At 35.0% G+C, this 23209-nt stretch overlaps 1 protein-coding gene across 9 annotated transcripts in view; it reads left to right on the top strand.

Moving 5' to 3' along the window:
• The first annotated feature begins 3993 nt into the window (after window positions 1-3993).
• The window catches only part of LOC101891870 (serine/arginine repetitive matrix protein 2), a 37566-nt gene continuing 18350 nt past the window's right edge, over window positions 3994-23209 (top strand). For all 9 annotated transcript variants that reach the window (XR_009342890.1, XM_059126397.1, XM_059126396.1 and 6 more), the window contains exons 1-4: window positions 3994-4152; window positions 4218-4545; window positions 10942-11043; window positions 20341-20727. Coding sequence is in view for 8 of the 9 variants with exons in the window: in XM_059126397.1 (XP_058982380.1) it covers window positions 4304-4545; window positions 10942-11043; window positions 20341-20727 (731 nt within the window). In the remaining variant the exon portion in view is untranslated. The remainder of the gene's footprint in view (window positions 4153-4217; window positions 4546-10941; window positions 11044-20340; window positions 20728-23209) is intronic.

Raw genomic sequence — 23209 nt, 5'->3', positions numbered from 1 at the left:
AGCCGAGATCGAACGAACATTTTGCAAGGAAGCTGCAAAACGAAGAAGAACATAACGGAACAAATTCATTGGCATTTATCGTTATCGAAAGCTTAAAACTGAAAGGGACTCTGTGTGCATGACTTTTTGGCGGGGAAATGAAAATAAAATGTGGTACACACTACCGGAGGTAAAGTAAGCCACTATTAGCAGGTGCATACGGTACTTGATTCGGGAGTAAACGTGTGCTCTGTTACTATGATAACTGATTTTTCTTGCATGATTAAGAAAAAAAAAAAAAACAAGGAGAAAACGATCCTTGATCCAATGTACGATTGTTGCCCAAGTGTATATGTTTGCGTTTAAACGTAAATGCGAATGTTTGTATCAAAAAATAACTTTGACATGTTATGCTAGGAACACAATTGGAGCGAACGACGAATTTTTTCGCGGCGTATGTTCGTCGTCAAAAATAAAACACATATGTGTATATGGAAGTGCACACAATCACGGCACCGGCGAAAATTTCGTCGGTCGCCGCGAACTCAATTAGCTTTATTTCTATTTCATACGCCGGCGACCGGCGAACAAAACAGTACAAGGTGGCCATACTTGTACGAATTTTATGTGTTTTAGTAAATAAAGTTACTTTTTACATTAAAATTTGTTATGGTCACTCTACTATCTGTTACTCGTATAAAAAAACATAATTAATTTGTTTATTTATTTGTGTATTTGCGCCTGAGTGAAGATGGATATCAGTGAATTTATAATAGAGAAGATGGACATAAGTGAAATTATAATAGAGAACGTAAAGAATTATGTGTTCTTGTATAATTCATTGTAGTCAACAAATGAGCAAAAAGTAAACAACTTCATCAGCTGTTTTATAATTTCGTCGGTATTGTGTTCCATACGACGAATTTTCGCGGCTCATTTTGTCGCCGCGTAGGGCGAAATTCGTCGTTCGCTCCAATTGTGTTCCTAGCATTAGTTTTTGCCGATTTCAGAAATAAATATATTATAAACACATAGCCTAATAGAAAAACGCTAGACTTGGAACGAATTTAGCACACGGGTATATAGCATTTTCAGATTAAATGAAACCTTTTGCAATTCAAATGAAACTTTTTGCAGCGGAAATGAAACCTTTTGCAGTGGAATTGAAACCTTTTGCAGTGGAAATGAAACCTTTTGCAGTGGAAATGAAACCGTTTGCAGCGGAAATGAAACCTTTTGCAACCGAAATGAAACCATTTGCAACCGAAATGAAACTTTTTGCAAATCAAATGAAACTTTTAAATTTATAGAAGGAAAAATAACAAAACATTTTTATTTTTAGTAGTTTTTAAATTAAATCAATTAATTATAACTAATATATTGACAACGAGGATTTTTTATTGATTATAAATATCTACATTTATTTATATTATTTCTTACATTTTCAATTATTGTAATAACAAACGGTTCTTTATTGATTTGATATAAAATGCTTCCATATTATTAAATTCCAAATGCTTAACGCTAAAAAGAGAAATTTAAACAAATTTTGGCCATATCATACCTATGCCAGGACTGAAATGTGAAATTAAGCTTTACCACAATTTTTTATAGTTATAGTATACTATTAATCTTACCTAATAAAGGATTCCCGCTTCGCAGCTTTGTTGATTATGGAGATAGAGCAGTCGAGATTTCAATAGACAGATAAGTGGAAATCATTAAATCAACTATGATCATGATTGCATATACTGTATGGGATCTACGACGAATATTTAGAGGCGTTACAAACCGAATGACAAATTTAATATATCCTCCTTTCCATGGAGGAGATTATAAAAGATACCTAATTCGGGTCCTTAAAAAAAAAAACCTTGAAAAACTTTTTTCAATCTTTCTGCATCTACACTTGTGTTTTAAGGAAGCTTTAAGAAAAAAATTTATAAAAACATAAATATTAATAATCAATAAAAATTCCTCTTTAACTATATATTAGTTATAATTAGTTGATTTAATATTAAACCTACTAAAAATAAAAATGTTTTGTTATTTTTCCTTCTTAAAATCTAAAAGTTTCATTTGATTTGCAAAAAGTTTCATTTCGGTTACAAAAGGTTTCATTTCGGTTACAAAAGGTTTCATTCCCGCTGCAAAAGGTTTCATTTCCACTGCAAAAGGTTTCAATTCCACTGCAAAAGGTTTCATTCCCGCTGCAAAAAGTTTCATTTGAATTGCAAAAGGGTTCATTTAATCTGAAAATGCTATATTTTGTCATGTTTTGAAATACGTTTTCGTTTTATATATATTTTTATATATATAAATTTTGTTTTCGTTTTCGTGTATATATAAATTGTGTTCCCGTGCTTTTTTAATGGTTAAACTAGTAAAGGATGGAATAGTTGAATTTGCTCTCAGAGAACTTTTTTGCCAAAAAAAGTACGGGGACAAAATAAGCAAACATGTCGTAATTATATGGAATTCCTTCAAAGTAAACATATAAGCCAAGTAGATAAAGAAATCCCATCTTCGTGATTTTCAGGTACAGTAAACGTTTTTAGTAAAAAGTAGCAACAAATGTGAAAGTGGTAAATTCTTGCACATTCTGGAACAAAAGTATAGAGGCTAAAGCAGATCGAATCTTAAATCGGCGTTAAAATACAGCACTGGTGACACTTGTAACTGACAACAAATGCCATTCAAAAATGACAACAGTGTTGTATTTTCTCTCCGAAGCATGGTAGAAGAATACAGGAAGTCGCATTGACATAGATTCTGGGACAATGAACTGGCAAATCAATTTTGGGATTGAAAAATTTGAATGAAAAATCAAATGAAAAAAATAACTCCGTTCCAGTATCTACAAGAATCCATGGTATAATAAAAAGGTAAGGCTACCAGTTGATTACAATTTTTTCTAAGTGTGCCCAATTTTGTGTATGTATTGGTTGTTTTGAAAATGATGATTGAAAATGATGATTACATTGCGGGACGAATTTAAAGCTATTAACCAGTTATGCCATGGAATCGAAAGATTGAACAAGTTTGAAGTTTAAATCATATTTGTGAATGAAAATCTAGGCATTTCATTCTTTTTTCGTGCTTTTTAGCTCATTTTAAAAATGAGGAAAAATATCAAATTAATGAAGTCAAATTATATGCAACAAATTTGAATGATTCTTACAGGAAGCGGGCATAGCCTCATGGCTGTATTTCTGTAGTTTTAAGTTGCTTTTCTACCCCCTTATTGTACCATGCAAGAATCTACAACCTTTGTGATTTTCTTTAATATCATATTGAAAAAAAAAAAAAAACGGTTATTGTGGTAAGTGGTGTATATCTGCCCACGCTCGCTATCTTTAGTTATTCAGTATTTTCATGATAATGGCCACATTTTTAACGGAACTATTTCAAATTTCGGTTTAGATGTTCGCAATAGACCACAACGTATCTTCACTGTGTCATATAACTGTCTACATAGGGCATTACTTTCATATAGGTCCATAAAGCGGTGCTTCTCGATATTATATTATCTGATTTTAAACATTTTTACATTTGCTTCGATCCAAAAACTGTTAGAATGTAAAAATTTTACAACTATAACCGGTTTTTAGTAGATTCTTGCAGGTTCTTGAACAGATCAATTACTGTTTTCAACAACAACAATAAATCAAACTTGCACAATTTTTGTTCATGATAGAGGTTGTTCATATGTCAACGTTGAAAATGTTCAACTTTGAAATTTTGTGCACCTTACGTATTTGTGTGGTGAAAAACGTCGAATTTTAGGTAACGCCGTTATATATTTTTTAATTTGACATTTTTCTCCATTATAAACTTTTTCATTTAAATAAAAATTGAGCCCCAGAGCTTATTTGAATATTAAAAAATTCTTCAATTAAATTTGACCAACTGTGGTATTATGAATAGTCCAATTAGATTTGTGGTGTCTACACCACTTAATTAATAATCGATACAAACTTGCAAACGGAGCAGCAGCGACATTTTACAAACGATTTTGTCATCGGCCGATTGTCAGGCCTAACACACACATTTTTTCTCGTGAAATTGCAAAAGTTTTGTTTTGCGTGTGTTTTAATGGCTAAATCCGGGCAATTTTAGTTATATTTAACATCAACATTAACTAAATCATATCAAACACCAGCAAATTCAATTGTATGTCGATGAAAACAAGAAAATTGCGTATTTTATTTAACGATTTTTATTATGTTCTCGTATAGATCTTGAATTGTGTGTGGTTGTTTGCAGTGGACGACGACGCCGAAAAATTAATCTTTGAAGAATAAACGTTTAGAGGCCATTCATCATGTATAATGGAATAGGTTTAACCACACCTCGTGGTTCCGGCACTAACGGTCATGTACAACGCAACTGGGCTTTTGTACGACCCGGTAAAAAGGACAATTCCAATTATCGCTCCGAAGAGGATATTAAGAAATTGGATGCTACATTAAATCGGCCACCCAATAAGGAGATTTTAGATCATGATCGTAAACGTAAAATTGAAGTGAAATGCTTGGAGTTTGAGGAGATTTTGGAGAATCAAGGGTAAGTGTTGGATGTTTCGGCGTTTGTTATTTTCATCGAATTCGGTTTGAAGAACTAGGTTCGGACCGCGTAAAATTTGGTGTAGAGAACTTTGCCTATAAATTCCTAATAATCAGTTAAGCACATAACTTATTTAATTTTAGTGATGGGATTTGAGAATCTTGGCTAGAGTCAATTTAAGATATTATTTTTTGAACTACTGCAAAAAAATTCAGACTTGATGTGCTCTACATATCTAGAGGTACGGGTTGTCCATCACCCAAAAAAATATATATGTAATTATTTCCAGTGGTACGACTTTTAAAACGGGCTGTCTGTTCCATTGCCTATTTGGTTTCTTACAGCGGCTAAACACTAGATTAGTAAAAAGGCTCAGATTTTTTTTTGAAATTTTTTTTCGAGAGGATGTTATTGTTGTTATTTTAAAGGAAAGTTCAGTTCCCAAACCATAACCGCATCTCAGATCATTTGAAAGCTAATGAAAATATCTATCCAACAAGTGGTTTTTCCACGCAATCGGGAAATATTTAATAATGTCACAAACCCCATTAGAACCGTAACAGTATGCCTCCTTATATGAACTGTCGATCAATCCCCATGAGGAGGTGAAAGGTAGACATTCACGATCTAGAGAGATATAAAGAGGTACAAGAGAGAGATACAGGCATATCAAGCAGGACTGAATGGTATTCTCTCTGAAGCGATAACAGAAGTCATGAAGAAATATGGGGTGAATACCGTACTCGGAGACCATGTCCACAGCTGAAGAGCGAGGGCTGGCCCGACAAACCTTAGTTGTTTTGGCACAGTTAAGATCTGGATGGTGCAACCGCCTCAATTCGTATTGGGGCCGTATTGACAGCAATGTGTAAAGCATCTGCCCATCGTGTGGCACAGGTCCACATGACAAGCTGCACCTCCTTCAATGCCCAGCCAAACATACTCACGTAAATCTGGTATCGTTATGGACTTAAATTATAAAGGTTGAGTCCTTCTTGAATTCAGACTTAGAAGTAGAATTAGGTTGAGAAGAATCAGAACGGACACAGCAGTATGAGCTGTTGTTGTTGTTGTAGCAGTAGTGCATGTGTGTGTTTGTGTTCTGCTAATCTGGTTCCAGCTCCAGGTTTAGAAATTCGGCTACTTTAACGGGCTGTAGCCAGAGATCCTCTGGAGTGAGTTGGGTAGGTTTGGCTGAGCAATTAAAAAGGTGTAGCGTATTGTGCGGGCCTGTATCGCACGCCGGGCAGGCGTCACGCACATCTTCATCAATTCGTGCCCAATACGAATTGAGGCGACTACACCATCCTGAACGTAATTGCGCCAAAACTACCCTGGTTTGTCTAGGCAGCTGACGTTCTTCGGCTGCAATGGATGGGGGGTGGACTCCGAGGACGGCATTCACTTTATAACTGCTCATAGCATCCGCGACTGCATCGGTGTGAATGCCACTCAGACCTGCCTGATAGGCTTCTTGATCTAGAGGCTCTCTCTTGTAGCGCTGGACCTCCCTCTCTAGATCATGTATGTCCTTCCTGACACGCCTGGGTGGGGGAGAGTTATCCACCATATGATGGTTGGGATGACTCTCACGGTAACACCCAAGCAGGTACTGCAACGAAAGCATATGATTATGCTGACGTAAGGGAAGGACTTTCGCCTCCTCATGTAGATGGTCCACTGGTGTCATGAGGAGGCACCCTGTCGCAGTTCTCAGGGCAGCGTTCTGGCAGGTCTGGATATTCTTTCACTGCGTAGCACTAGTATTCGCAGACCACACTGGAGCCGCATAGTTGACCACAGACCGACCTATCGCGTTATAAGAGGTCAACAAGGTTTCTTTGTCCGCACCCCAAGAGCTGCCGGCTAGCGCCTTGAGGACCTTGTTCCTACTTTTCATCTTGTCGCAGATAGCTGTGGCTTGCGCGGACGACTTAAACATGCTGTCGAACGTTACCCCAAGAATCTTGGGGTAGTTCGTGGTCGGTATTAGATTCCCCTCGACCTGAACATTCAGCTGTGTTCTCATCTCCGCAGACCATGTGGTAAAGAGTGTGGCCGTTGATTTCGTGGCGGATATTTTCATATTCCTCGCGTGGAAGTATGCGGCAAGCTCCGCGAGATAGGGGTTCAACCTTTCGCATATGTCATCGACCACTGGACCCGACGCCATGATCGTACAATCATCCGCATACGTTACGATCTCAATGCCGTCTGGAGGGCGAGGAATTCCGGAAAGGTAGAGGTTAAACAGTTCCGGAGATATCACCCCGCCTTGGGGAACTCACTGTTTCACTCTACGGGCTTTGGACTTCTTGTTCCGGAATTCCACGTACGACTGGCGTCCACACATATAGTTGATTATCCAACGTTTCAAACTTGGCCGGAGGGTAGTTCTCTGTACGTCCTCAAACAGTGTGGCATGATTGACCGTATCAAATGCCTTTGATAGGTCAAGGGCTACCAACACTGTTCTGTCACACGGCCTGTTCTGGTTCAGTCCTCTACTAATATGTGTGGAAATGGCGTGTAATGCTGTTGTGGTACTATGTTGTGGACGGAATCCATGCTGGTGGTTGGCAACTGTATAGCTTCCTCTAATGCTGGGGAGGAGTAAAGCCTCAAGAGTCTTTGCTACTGGCGACAAAAGCGAAATCGGCCTGTACGATTCGCCTTTACTGGCATCCTTGCCTGGCTTCAGTAGCGGGACCACCCGGCCCATTTTCCAGGTTTCGGGCACTATGTGGGTGGCTAGCGACAAATTGAGAACTTTCGTTAAGTACTCGACTCCCGGCGTATCCAGCTGCTTCAACATTACCATTGAGATTCCGTCCGGGCCCAACGCTTTGGATGACTTAGCGTTACAGATGACATTTGCAACATCACCCATCGTAAACTGTGGTGGTTCCTCCTCGGCGGGAAGAGATCTGATACGACGTAGTACTCTTCGCTTCGCCCTATCGCTCTCGGGGTGCTCGACAAATTGTCGGTTAAAATATTCCGCGCACCTCTTCGGATCAGTCACCGTTACGTCGTTAAAAGTGACTGAGGTCCTATCATCCTTTTTTCCAGGGTTCGAGAGCGACTTAACCGTTACCCACAGCTTACTCATATCGGTTCCAATGTTGCAGCACTTCAGATGGTCTAGCCACTTTTTCCTCTTATGCTCCTGTACCAACCGGTTGACTTCAACTGTCAAATCACTGATTCTAGGATCAGTAGGGTTGGTACGACGGAGATCATCACGCTCGTTTGCTAATCCCGCTGCCTCTGCTGGGAAGTTTGGTCTTATCTCGGGTATTCGACCAGCAGGTATATAGCGAGCGGCTGCAGCTCTGATGATGTTTCGGAAAATCCTTTCTGCTACCCGAACATCAGAAGGGTTGGGCAGTTCTCTGAAGCGGCGGTTGGTGAATTCTCTGAACTCTGGCCAGTGAGCTTTCCCATGGTTAAGGAAAGTGCGGCGTTCAGAGGTTATGAAATCGGGCGACCTGCTTATGGAGACGATTATCGGGAGATGGTCTGAGCCAAGAGAAATGACGGGTTGCCAAGTCACGTCATTTATCAGACCGGGTGACACTATGGTTAAGTCTGGCGAACTGTGACACTCTCCTCTTATTCGGGTGGGGGCATCCTCGTTAACCGTGCAAAATGTGGAGCAGTCAATCTGCTCTGCCAGCGCTGATCCCCTCTGGTCATTACCTAGGACGGAATGCCACAACTCATGGTGGGCATTAAAATCCCCTAGTACCAGGCGGTTATTGCCTACCAATAATGGGCTAATATCAGGCAAATAACGCGGTTCACAGCTATTAATCGGCGGGATATACACATTAAGCACCTCTACCTCGGCAGTTCCACACTTGACTGCTACCCCCATACATTCCATGTATGGGTCACTAGAGACTAGCTCAAGCGAGATAGGTCTGTACTGAACAGAATGGTGTAACAGGAACGCTAATCCCCCACCTCCACTTCTGGTGCGATCCTTCCTTAGTACGTTGTAACCATAACAACGTTGTAGGCTGCAATTTTCATTCAGCTTGGTTTCCTGCACCGCTGCGATCTTAATATTCCTCCGACTCATAAATTCCACTATCTCATCTATTTTGCCTCGAAGTCCGTTGCAATTGAATTGCAAGAATGATGCACAATCCGGAGTTGGAACAGCAACATGTGGCGTTAGGTGCTGCGGTGTTGGTTGCTGTTCTGGAGACTGCGGTGGAGTGCCATACTCCGACGACGTCTCTGACGAGGACGACGAAGAAGAGGACTCGCTGGGGACTACGTTACTGCAGCAAGTCGCAACATAATCCCTTTCGCTGTAGTCTCGCAAACGCCTTAATCCGGAACAGTTCTTGAAGTGCACCCACTCTCTGCATCCATTACATCGCACCGAGACAGATCTGTGGTGGATGACGTTCTGACAAACCGAGCAGAACCAAGGTCCGGGGTTTTCCTCAATCCCGGCACGGACCAATAAAATCCGGAGCAAGCATTCCGGGATATGCTGCTCCCAATGCAGAAAAATAAACAAACACAAACATGTACATACTGGGTTGGCAGCCGCTGGCCGAAACTGGAATCTTGTTGTTTCGGGTCAATCCGGTATCGTAGAACCCGCTGCCGTGGGATTGATACCATCTGTTGGATAAACAAACTTCACCCAGGCATGATCTAGAGAGAGGGGTACCGAGGTATAATAGAGAGCCTCTATATCAACATGCGTATTAAGTAGGACTGAATAATAATTACTCTGACGGGATCATAGAAGTTATGGAGGAACATAGTGTGAATACACTCCTCAAAAATCATCGTAGCTTAAAAAACCGGATTAGTTTTGGCGAAGTCATCTCAATTCATATTGAGTTCGAATTGAAAGCAGTGCGCAGAACATTTGCCCAACGTGTGACCCAGGCCCAGCTAAAATCTACTCTCCAACATCTTATAGAGGAATACCTACCCGTAGACCGATTTAGCCCATTTTCATTGTCAAACTGTCAAACAAAATATTGGGGCCTGTTAGTATCCCTTTTGTTATCCATAACGTTAATTTATTCATGCATAATAGAGGCTGAGTTCTAAGAAATATGTGACCAGATTTGTTATGATACCTTGCACCGTGTTTCGTTGGTTTGGTTTTGCGGGCTTATCTTTGCCAATTCGGTAATTTCTGAAAATGTATGACTCAATATGGGTCAATTTTTTTTACATATAAGATTTCATTTGCCGTTAAATGAAAATGTAAGGCTAGAAAACCTTAAAATCATCGGAAAACTTTCATAACAAACAACGAGATTATATCCTTGAATCACAACACAAAACCAAACATGCTTCTTAATTACATTAATTGCATATAAAATAAAATGTCATCACTATCAAGTGTTATTCTCCGGAATTATACCTACATCAATGTCAATTAACTGCATGCATACTTATGTGTGTGTCGTTATTTTTGTTGTAGGACTTCTTACTTAGTAACATATTTTGTAATTTAAGGAGAAACTATTTTCCTGCAACACCAACCCTCCATTACTGGGTGAATGGGTGGTTAACATTAATTCTCTCTTTGCCTGAACCGTTGTCTGTAACTCTCCCACAAGAAAGTACGACTCTTGTCAATGAACACCAAATAATAAGCTCTTCTCTCTCTTTGTCTCATAAGTTGTTCGTTCTTGTTTTCTGTTTCATGGCTGACAGTAAACACAACACATTATACTCTTCCGGTCGTTTGTTAGCATTTGATTTTCCTAGCTATTGTTTTCAACCCTCAAACCAGGCAATGGTCTGTCGGTAGGTCGGTTGTTGGGTCGTTCGTTCGTTTGACGAACAAAACAAGCAAGAGGAAACCTGCAATATCCATTCTGCTGTTGAGTTGCAAAGGGTGGATGGCTGGATATAGTGCAATTTTCTGATGTTTATTTTCAACTTAACTCTCCTCGTGAACAACAGCAGCAGTAGCAGACGAACGGAGACTCCGAAAAGAAAATCAGAAATATTAAAAAAATCACTTATTGTACATAAAATTGTCAACACACCTCACTATTGAAGAGAACGTCAAACGTACAACACTGCAACATACATATATTATTTAATAGTATATCATTTTAATTATTGCAAAAGAAAAAGAAACTAACAATAAGTACCAGAAAAAGGATATTTTTTAAATAGACGGAAAAAGTTTTTTAATTTCTAGTCAGCAATATTTTAACTTCTAAAAGAAAATTTCAACGAAATTTATACAAACCAAAAATAAAACTAGCAACAAAACTAGCAAATTAAACTTTAATGGTATGTTAATACGTTTTAGTATATACACATTTTTCAAATTGTAATGGTATAATTTGCTACCTTAAATTTACATTAATTTAATTTTATTTCCATTCTATTTTGCAGACTATCACCTGAAGAAATCAAGGCCAAAGTTGATTCGTATCGACAGAAATTATTGGGCACAGGAAAGACAGATATACCAAAAGATGAATTTGGTAGAGTAGCGTAAGTAATTGTTTTTCAATAATTTTGTTTCATATTTTTTAAGAGACGTTGTGAAGTTGGAATATTTTCTTCAGCCACCCATTGGGAGTGTGTTTTGATTATGTAATATTTGGGAAAGTCAAAAAAGCATTTACTGCCAAATTTCACGCAATGTCATTACAGTGTAATGCATTTTTTGTGTGACCCGAAACTTACAAAATTTGACATGGTATGTTACAGAATTGTGTGTGTGTGCATGATGTGTTTTCATGTGCTTGGAATAATCAATAATTTGAAAGGTCTTCGTCTCTTCCCATTTGCAATTGCAAACTACATTGAGGGCTTGTTTAACGTCACACGAAAACATTGTGGGAACAGTGATTGTGTGGTGACATGAATATATGAAATCAAAGTAATAACAGCTGTGATTTAGCTAAACAAATGGCAGATCATAAACAGTTTCGTGTAAATAAAAATGTATATATTCCGAAATGTAACGGCAAGAGTCATTTTACAACATTTAACAATAATAATGATGAGATATCCGTTATATTTAGTAAAAAGTAATGCTACAGAAAATTATCAGGATTTTATAGAAAATCTACTTATGTACAAGGGACTAAAGGTCCGGAATTTTTGAAGTACTACTATAGCTGAATTGTTGTTTATGAAGATTTGGAAAAAATACGTATTGAAAGGATGTTTTTTTATTTCGCATTCACTTTGAATCATTATATATATTTGGGAAGAGTAAAATCATAAATTTTTAAAAATATTTTAGGGTGGGTCTTATTGGGAATTTAAAAAAAAAATCTTTACGATTTTAAATATATGTTAGAATTTACGATATCTTTTCAAGAAAAATTTTCCCATTTTTTCATTACGATTTTTTAAGAATATTATCGTGAATATTTGTATTCCTTTTTTGTATATATTTGTAATATGCATTTTGAATGTTACTATTGTAGATTTTTTATTCGTTATACATATCGACTACATGTATTTGCTTTCTATAAAAATTACACGTTCTTATCATCGTCCATAGTTACAAAGTTGGATCTTTTTGCTATCTCTAGAACTTTAAAACGGAATTTAATACTGTGTATTTTTATACCCTCAGCCATATGGATAGTGAGGGTACATCATTTGATACGGCCAAAACGTGCCTCATCGAAATAACAGTTTTAGACCCTAGGTCTCTTTAGACCAAATTCGTTTCAGGCCATTTGGAGTCGGTCTAGCGATGTCCGTCCTTCTATCTGTCTGTCTGGCTGGAGCGCAGGATAACTCTCGAAGAAAGTATCCGATTTGGTCCAAACATGGTACATCGTAATATTATTATCAAACTTAGATCGAGTTCGACCACAAAAAAATCGAAATAAAAAACAAAAATAATAATACTGCACAGAAGGGGAAAGGATACTCCGACTTTGCTTCAATTTTGCCAATCCTAATATTTGTATTAGTGCTAGTACCTCCCCCAACAAAGGGTCCACATTTTGAATAATTATAATCAAATTTTGAATAATTATAATATTTGTATTAGTGCTAGGTAAGATACGAAAATGGACTCCATCAAGTACCTCCCCCAACAAAGGGTCAAAATTTTGAATAATTATAACTCTTATAAAATGTGATGTAAGTGTCCAAATGTCTTCAAATTGCACATATGACAATATGGAATATATCGGTCTACTCCTCCTGGTACCTCTCCCACAAAGGGTCAACATTTTGAATATCCATAAAGCTAATAAAACACGAAATTAGTATCCGATTCTATAACGATTCTATATAAGCATCTGGTTTTCGTAAATTTACACACATCACAATATTTTTATTAACCCAAGGTTTGGTGTGAAAATGGGATATATCGGTCCACTTCTTCTGGCACCTCCCCCACAAAGGGTAACAACTTTGAACATCCATGAAGCTCATAACATGCGAAATTAACATCCGATTCCATTCAGATATGGTACATCTCAATATTTCTATCAACACAAAATCTGTTATAAAGATGGTAGAGATAGGACCATTCCTTCTGGTATCTCCCCTACAAAGGGTCGAAGTTTTGAATAACCAAAATGATCATAAAATCCGAAATAAGCATCTGGTTTTCAAATTATCAAATTACACACACCACAATATTTTTATTAACCTAAGGTTTGATTTGGGATATATCGGCCCACTCTTTCTGATACCACCCCCACAAAGGGCAAACATTTTAAATATCCACGAAACTTATAAAATGCGACATCTCAATATTTCCATCAACACAAGATCTGTTATAAACATGGTAGAGACATGATCATTTCTTCTGTTACCTCCCCCACAAGAATTTGAAAAACAAAACCCTCAAATAAAGTGTTGTTAGTACATTTCAGTATTTTTCGTTCATTTCATTTTAAAACCCAATATTGTAGGTATCCCATATTCGCCCCGCTTGTATTTAGGATTTGCTTACTTGTTTCAGAGAAGTTTTTAAATATTTTCGAATTAAAAATTATTTTTTCTAAATATCTTTTGGTTTTTTTTAAAGATTTGCAGTTTATGAGTGACTATAAATCGGCATTTCGATCTAATAAGTTATGATTCATCCTTTAAGAATCAAACAATGATTAACGAAGCTATAACTTCGAGTTTTGTAGTAAATTTTAGTAAAATCTCCCAGATGCAAGGCGTTCCTTCCAAATTATAATCTTTGAAATAAAATCATCTTCTTCGTAATATTTTTTCCAAGGAGTTTCGTTCCTGTAAAAATGTTAAACATGTCCTCAGTGTAGAATTTTCCACAACTCTCAGAGAGAGCAATTACAGTTAATATGTATCCTTGTGAGAATTGTGTAATAACTGCAAGGAAATCTCACAGCATTCGTCGGTAGCCATAACTAATGAGACAAACTGGGTGGTTGAATTCCGGTTTGTGGGTGTTGGGGGTGGAAAATGAGAGCAAATTGGTCTACTCTAAGCCATTTTTTTAACTTTGGCTGCAAGGAATAGATAGAGAAATTTGGCATATAAGAAAATTCTTCTCAGTTATCAAGTGTCTTCCATAAGCAAAGGATGTTCGAAGGGTTTAAACAAAAATAAAATAAAAAAAATTAAACAAAACGGAAAAAAATATATAAATTGGGATGAAATGCTAAAGAAAAACGTTTTCAATATTAATATAAAAAAATATAAAAAAATGGATTATAATTGAAAAAATAATGTTCAAAAAAGTTATCAAAGAAAAACCAAAACGCTGAATAGTAAAGGAGAAAAAAGTCATCTTTGTTATAAAGAAAATCTTGCTACAAATGATACATTTTTTTAATAATTTGCAAATGACAAATTTTGCAATAAAAAAAGGAATATAACAAAATATCCTATAATCAAGGACCAAAAATAAATACGACGAAAAAATTTGTGTTTTTATGCAAAATTTCACATTTCACGGCATCAGCCAAAAACCACCCACCACCACCACCCTTTTCAACATGGCGCTGCATTGCTTCCTTAATATACACACGCTATTCTTCTTGGCATTTTAACTTGGCTTTTAATCAACGTATAAACCAACTATTCTAACCCCCCATTGCAACGAAGAGTAAATTGACGGCAGGCAGGCATTTCATTGGCTAACAATGTTAAGTGGATTATTTTGTATTGGAATTGTGTGATGCTTATTTGGCAAAAAAGGGAAAATAGGGTACATTGACTGGAAAAGTAGAATAGAATTTATATTCTCGTGTATTTTATAAAATAAACAACAAAACGCTAATTAACTCGTCTTCCATTGGTTTTGTTTTTCTGTGCTTTTTATCAGAAATTAGCCAATATTGAATTGAAAGTGTTTATATGTCAGTAATCAATCGAAGTAATAGCTAACTAGTTTAAAGAGTTGTAACGGAAAAGAATTGCAAATTTTTTCTTATTGAAATTGTAAAGTGTTGCGTGAAAAATTGAAAGAAGACTTGAAATATATACCCAAAAAAGGGGAGAACTTATACTCACCAAGTACAAAAAACTACACTTAATAAACATTTTAAGAAAAAGACAAGCATAAATAGTTTAAAAAAATTTGTGAATGAATAAAAATTATTGTGTCTAATGAACCTGTTTTGAAAGATCTATATTTTTAATGTTATATGAACATCAACAAAAGAGAACCAATAGAAAATAAAATAACGAAATAAAAACACATAATTTTGAAAAGTTATAAGAGATTGTCCATTTCATCCGTTTCAACTAAATTTCAAAAAAACACGATTTTCTTACCAATATTAGATGATGAGAAGAAATGGAGGCAAATATAGGAAACTGGAAAATAATTACATAGGATGGAAATCTTCCGCGATGTGTTTAACAAGTTGATTACAAAATTCGGCCTGATTTCTTATTAGAATACCTTTGCTATGGGTACATCTTTTTTACAAAACTTATCCAGGAGAATGGTTACAGATAGTAAAATTTGGCATGACTATTTGATTAATTCAGCAATACATTTGACTGGGATAGAAATTATATGTCATGTGTAAAAAAAATATCCTGCGAACAATTCTGCAGATTGTGAACCAACACAAATACAAATCAATCAAATCAATTTAAAAAATTTCATGTACATTCGTATGTTGTCGGGTCTTTATAAAGGACCGAAATTATTTCCTATTACCACTTGTATTCGTGGAGTAAATAACACAAATTCCAATTCGAATCGTTATGGAAGTCCACTGTTCTAGCTCGATCATACGAGGTATGAGTCTATGAACCAGAATTCCCTATCTTACATTTTACCTGGGAATATTGTCATAGCTATTTCTGTAAACACATTAGGCTTGCTAGTCATCAACGAATTTCCCATTTATTTATGGAAATTTGGCAAGGTATTACTATAATTTGAATAAGGTATTAATCTATGTGTTCCAGATAAAAATAAACAAGAAAAATATACTATTTCAAAAAAAATACTTACTGTAAAGTTTCGCAAAGACGTTGATCAAGTTTAATTTGGGTATGAATAACTTTGTTCTGTGTCTATGAACCCGAACCCCCTAAGTTACGTTATACCTTGAAAAGTTACCATCGCCAATTTAAAATTAAGCTTGCAACTCATCCACGAATTTCCGAGTTTATTATCGAAATTTTGGCACTGTTTTACTAGAATTTGAGTAAGACATCAATCTTCGTGATCTGGGTATAAATTAACATGAAAAACAAACTATTTCAAAAGAATTTATACTAATTTTGCAAGACCATAATAAAATTAAAACTATATGTCATTGATCGCTCCATATAGGATTTTAATAAAATCTACACCCAAATTTCTGATTGACTTATATTGTCCCATAATGGATTTAATCTGAGAAAGATATGTTTAAAATTTAAAATATATTAAATTAAAATTCCTAAATTTTTGGAAAACCCAAATAATCTGAGAGATTTTTTCCATTTTCATGTCCTTTACAAAATAACCATTTTGAAGGCAAAACACGTATTTTCTCATCGTCTGAGTATTGACAAGTTTTCCGGACTAGTTGAAATTGTCATTTTAATTGAAATATTCTAAGATTCCATACTACAATATAAATTTCAATTCCGACAACCATTAAAAAAACTGCAAAAATACAAATATTTTGTAAATATAAAATAAAAAATTTTATAACAAATATAGTTTAAATAAATAGCATTTATTTAAATGTAAAAAATTGTATTCCAAGTATGTATTAGAATATAATTTTTACGCAAACTAAACACATTTATTCAATCAATGTAATAGATAATGTAATAGATATATACAGATAATGTAAGTAATATACATAAGATTTATATATAAACACCAAGTCTTCCATTATCCTCAGGATATAAAACTTAACTCAATAAGAAATCATTGTCTTCCTATCTTCTTTGGTAAAAGGAGATAAAAATCGTCTTAAAAACAAAATCACCAAAGATAGCCAGAAATCAAATAATACAGATTATTTTTGAAAACAATAATAATCTCATAATTTTAAATTAGAAAAATCCATTGTCAGCCGCTAGTAGTTTAGTAGATACTCTTATTTTAGAAAATAAATATAATTTAAGCGGGTGTATTAATTCACGTTTTAAAACAAATTGACACTACTAATCACTCGGAATTCAAAAACTTAACCAATATTCAATAACTTAATTTCAGAACCATTTATGATTTAAGAAAAAAAATAATGGTTCAAAATAAGAAATAACAAGGTAATTCATTGTATTCATTTCCACTATTGTCATAATACGTAGTTTTCAATAAAATTCCGATCATTCGGTATCGAATTCAGAATAATTAAAATCTCTAAAACAGGAATTTATTTGAAAGAATCTGAGTTGGTATTTTAAAGAAATTCATAGTTTCCACATCTCCTCATAACACTCCCGTGTTTTCGATTGAAGCAAAAAGAAATTGTTAAACTTAATATTAAAAAAAACCACAACACGACATACTATTTAAAAATTAAAAATATATTTTTTGTAGAGGAACTGGATACCCTTCGTAATTTTAAAATAGTCATTTTTAGATATTCATATTCTTTCTTCTTCATATAGACTCCGTGTGAGATAAGGTTTTAAATCCAAAGAAATTCATAGTGATACCGTCTTTTCATAACATTTTTTTTTTTTCTTATAAAAAATGACCTTGTAAAACTCAATATGGGACACTTAAATTAAAATACTCAAAAAAGTATCAACTAGGTACGGAGTTAGTTTATTGGGAAACATTTCGAATTTTTAAATAGTTATTTTTAGAAATTCATAGTCTTTCTTCTTCAAATAGTAATCCTTGTGAAATAAGCTTTTAAATCCAAAGAAATTCATCGTCTTCCCATCTCCTCATAACCTTCCCGTGTTTTCTTATAAAAAAAGTTCCTTGTATCAATATGTGGCATTGATTTTAAAATACCCAAAAAAAGTATCACCTAGGAATAAAATTTTAAATTAAAAATATATTTTAAAATCGATGAAAAAATATCTATGTAACCAAATTTATTTTTGGTAGAAATCCATAGTTTTCCAATCTTCATATAAGGAGAGATCTATTTATTATAGAAGCAGATGTTTAAAATCTTCTTTGACCACAGAAAATCCTAATCATCTATTGCTGTAACCGAATTAGGTTTGGCAGGAAAATAAAATTTAACCATTGTCTTCCAATCTTCTTTGGTAAAAGAAGATCCAGCAGCGATTAAAAAATATCTATGTAACCAAATGTATTTTTGGTAGAAATCCATAGTCTTCCAATCTTTTCATATAAGGAAAGATCCATATATTTTATAGTATAAAAATTAAAAAAAAAAGAAAAAATAGTCTTAAAATCGATTAAAAATATCTATGTAACCAAATTTATTTTTGGTAGAAATCCATAGTCTTCCAATCTTTTCATATAAGGAAAGATCCATATATTATATAAGCAAATAATTATTTAATGTTAATAATAGCAAAAATAAAAGTAAAAAGAAAAATATTCTTGCATCAATTAACTAAACATTTCATATGAAAAAAGGAGAATATAATATGAAAATACTAAAATAATTCAAAAATAAACTAAAACATTTACGACAAAAGATATATTAAATTCAGAATCCATCGTCTTCCTATCTCCTTTCGTTAAAGGGTATATAAATCTAGTATCGTCAACAAAAAACTGGATTTTGTTTACAAATGTATTAATAATTACAAAATTATATACCAAATAAATGGTATTATTTACCTTTAAAGAAACAAATAAGCAAATTATATTACTTTGTAAAGAAGAGGCTCATTTCATAGCCACTAACCATGCAAAACTATTTAGATATAATTAAAAAAATAAAAACAATAAATAATAATAAACGTAAAAAAGTAACGACATAATATAACAAAAATCCAATGTCTTCCCATCTCCTTTGGTAAAAGGAGATAAAAATCGATTTGTTTTTAAATCACCAATAGCCCATAACAATAACTTTGTTATGAAAATAGAACAAAAACGATATATAAAAATTAAATATATAATTATAAAAAAAATATTCTAAAAAAAAATTATATATATAATCCACTGTCAACCATAGTTTTTAAGGAATTACATTGTCCAAAACGTAAAGCAGAGATCATTGTTAGAAACAGCAAATTTCAAATTTGTCCCATTTGTTCCTCTGTTGGTAAAAGAGAAAAAATCGAAAACTATATATTTTCGTATTTAATTTCAAAATTTTATAAAAGAAACTGAGATATAGTTTTTAAGAACTTCCTCTCTATAAAGAACACAATTTACAAATAGTTTTTACAGAAAATTAAAAAAGTCCAACTATGTTGTCCTCTGCCATACAACAACATCAACATCCACAATTCCACACCTTACATGCCAATGCCGCCACAACATCGGCCATTGCAGCAGCAGTAACCTCGTTAAAAGCCAAGAAACGACGTAAACGCCGTAAAAAGCCTCACACTGCTGATAGCCAAATGCCAAGTGCCACATTTCTAAGTGCCAACAAAAAATCTCAGAAATTAATGCAAACAACAAATACCACCAAACAATATTTTCAACACGACAATCGATTGATTTCTTCTTCTTCTTCGTCTTTAAACACCCAAAAAGAACATGGCAATAACATTACTACCATACACCATCATCATCACCACCACCAAAATACAACGACGGCAACAGTAGCCAGTGTATTTACCAAATATGTCAGCGAAAGTCAAATGCTCTATGCAGAGGTGGCGAAAAAATTCAAACCCCTAAAAAGTGTAACAAAACAAACACGGATAGCAAAACAGAAATCAAAACTTTTACAAAAGCAAAGGAAGCAAAAACAGCAGCAGCAACGATTCTCTCAGAGAAAGCAAACATATCAAGGGTTGGTGGTTGGAGGGCAAAAGAAACAACGAATAACTCAACAAAAACAAATGCTACCGGCTCAGGCTCTCTTACAACAACAACAGCCGACAGCATTACAACATTGTTTATGCTCCTGTGCACCACAAAGTGGTGTAACAGAAACAGCTGCTTTGGTGGCCCACAAGGCATCGTCATCATTATGCTCTAATACTTCCACGGCCACAACCACCACCACCTCCAATAATAACTATTTAAGTTGTTTTAATTTTAATAATACCCCAGCATTGCCAAAACTCTGGGGTATTTTACAAAATTCCACACCCACTATGCTCTTGGAGACTCTCATGAACAATGCCCAAATGTTAGAAACCAAAATTAATACTGGGCAGAGGTAAAGAAAAAACTGACTTCACAACAAAATCCATTCTATAAATTATTTAAACATAAATATTTTTCATATTAATTGTTTATTTTCCATTTATTTCTTTCAGTGTCCGTGATACCCATCAAATTGCCGAAGCACAACAGGAGAAAAACGCCAAGCTACGTGAAGCCTTCAACATATCAGAGTATTTCGTTGAAGGTTCCAGTTTCGATTCGGATCGCAAAGCTAAAGAAGATTTAGCTAAAAGTTTGGCATTACAAAAAGAACTGGACGCTCAACGTGAACAGGCGGCCGCAGCAGCCTCTGCTGCAGCAGCTAAAGACAAGGAATCATCGAAACGTTATGCTTTAGTACGGACACCGTCCAGAGAACGTGATGTTCCATCATCTGGTGGAGGTGGTGGCGGCGGTGTTGATGGAGTTGGACTAGGTGGAAATGGAGATAATGATGAGCATTCCATTAAAAAGAAGAAAAAGAAAAGAACACGTGAGAGGTAAGAAAATGTATTTCTAATATTTGTTGTTTGTGATTGTAGGGGAAATTTATAAAAATGTATTTTCAGAAGTCTTTCTGAGAGACGACCTTCAAAAGGTATCATGAAAAAAGTTCTACTATGTTTTTAAAGGCTCTCGGAGGGATTTATGTGTATGAAAAACCCTTAGAAAGTTTACTTTTGGTAGCCCGAGGCTTCATGAAAGAAGGGCTATAAGGCTAATACACCTTTAGAAGATTCCCAGAAGGGAGATTTCTAGGTGGTATTTTTGTTGCAAATAGATAATGTAAAGAAAACCTTCAAAAAGTCTTCTAAGTGGGAAAAATCTAAAGATCGTCTTCAATGTATAGAAGGCGTCAGAAAGGATGGTATCTGAAGAAGATCATCTCTGTGTTGAAGACTCCAAGAAAATCCTCTAAAACACCTCCACAAAATCTACTTTGTATAGGGTATATAAAGACTTCTGAAAGGGTTATAGGTTGTCTATCAATAAAAGACCTCCAGAATGAAGATTTTTATATGGTTTTTCTTGTATGGAATACTGTCAAATGGACAGTGTACAGAAGACCGTCGTCCAAGAGCAGTAGATCTTAGATCGTTTTCTATGTATAGAATGCCTCAGAAGGATCGTCTCTGAAGAAGGTCTTCTATTTGTCGAAGAATTTCAAAAGGTCCCATATGCTTTGAAGATCTCATTTTCCTCTATATTAAGTACGACCCATGAATAGTTTATATAGAAAACTTTTTGAAAGGGCTTGCCTCCATGAGGTATTTTGCTTGGGCTGCTTTATCTTCCACAAAGGCAAGTTTTCCAGATGGTATTTTTTTGTGTAAAATACAGCCAGAAGGACAAGGACCTTCAAAATGTCTAGAAGTCTAAATGTTCTAACAAATCGAAATCCAAAATAAATTTTAGGTATCAAATATTTCCGGAATATATACAATAATTATGGAAACCTTATGGAAGTTTTATTATGTGTCTTCTATGTTTGAAAGACCCACAAAAGGTTTTCTAAATATAAAAGAACTCCAGAAAGTCTTCTGTGTATAAAAGGCCTCTAAGTGCAGAAGACCTCCAGAAGGTATTTAGTGTCATCAAAAGGTCTTCTATGTATATAACACCTCCTAAGGTCTTATGCTTTTCAAAAAGCTACAGAAGGTCTTTAATGTGTTTAGAAAACTTCCAGATGCCTTCAATTATGGGATACTCCTAGATAAGCTAAATATAGAATATATCTAAAAAGTTTTCTGTGTATAAAACATTTCTAAGTCAGAAGATCTTAAGAAGGTAGTTTGTTCATAAAAGGCCTCCAAATGTCTTCTGTAAATAGAGGGTCTTATGTGTTTAGAAGAAACCCATATAGAAGACCTATGGAAAGTCTTTTGTATAAAAGGCTTCTACAATGTCTTCTATGAATAGAGGTATCCCTGAAGACCTTCAAAATGTACCATGTGTTTAGAAGAAAAGGTCTCCGTGTATATTAGATCTCACAAAAACCTTTCTCTCACAGGAGACCACAAGAAAATCTATTATTTACTGAGGACACAGAGATTCGATGATAGGATCTCCAAGTTTTTCTATGCATAGAAGATCTCTGGGATATATGCAAAGTATGAAATAGCTTCAAGGGGTCTTCTTCTATAGAATAACTTCAAGGTGTCTTAAGTTGTCCTCTTTTATTAAAAACCCCTTGGGGTCTTCTTTTATAGAAAAATCCATTGTTTTCCTTATAGAAAACTCTTTCGGCTTTTCCATTATAGAAACCCTTTAGATGGATTCTGTAGATGATTTGAAAGGGGATTTTTTTCTTGTCTTCTTTTATAAAAAGCCTCTAAAGGGGCTTTTTTTAATGAACCACAACGGTTAGCTTCAGTAATACCACTGTGGGCAGAGGTTAAAATTTTTATACCCTCCACCATAGTATGGAGGGTATATTAAGTTTGCCATTCCGCTTGCAACGCCTCGAAATATAAATTTTAGACCCCACAAAGTATATATATTCTTGATCAGCATAAAGATTTTTCTATGTCGATTTTTTGATGTCTTTCCGTCTGTGGAAATCACTTCCTTCCGAGCTTCCGAACGAAATGAAGTAGGTTGATAAAATGTTACTCAAGCGCATATTATGTCTTTTGGGATTGAAAATGGGCCATGTAGGTCTAGGTTTTGCTATAAACCCCCCCGGTTTTTGGTGATTTAGGCGACATTATTCACCGGAATTTTTTCAAATTTGGCATTTGAAGTTTGTAATGGAATATGACAGAAAATTGTCTGTGAAGGTCTACGTTTTGCTATAGCCCCCATATAATGGTACCTTCCTATTTTCGGTATTTTGGTGATTTAAGTGACATTATTCACCGGAAATGTTTCAAATTTGGCATTTGAAGTTCGTAATGGATACTACAGCCTAAGACAGAAAATTGCATGTACAGTTCAACGGAATTCGGAATTCTAATAATTTTAGCAGCAATATTCAACGAT

Source organism: Musca domestica, unplaced genomic scaffold, assembly GCF_030504385.1.
Source record: "Musca domestica strain aabys unplaced genomic scaffold, Musca_domestica.polishedcontigs.V.1.1 38, whole genome shotgun sequence".
Lineage (NCBI taxonomy): Eukaryota > Metazoa > Arthropoda > Insecta > Diptera > Muscidae > Musca > Musca domestica.
The sequence above is the reverse complement of the archived record's forward strand: the minus strand, read 5'-3'. Positions and strand labels throughout refer to the sequence as shown.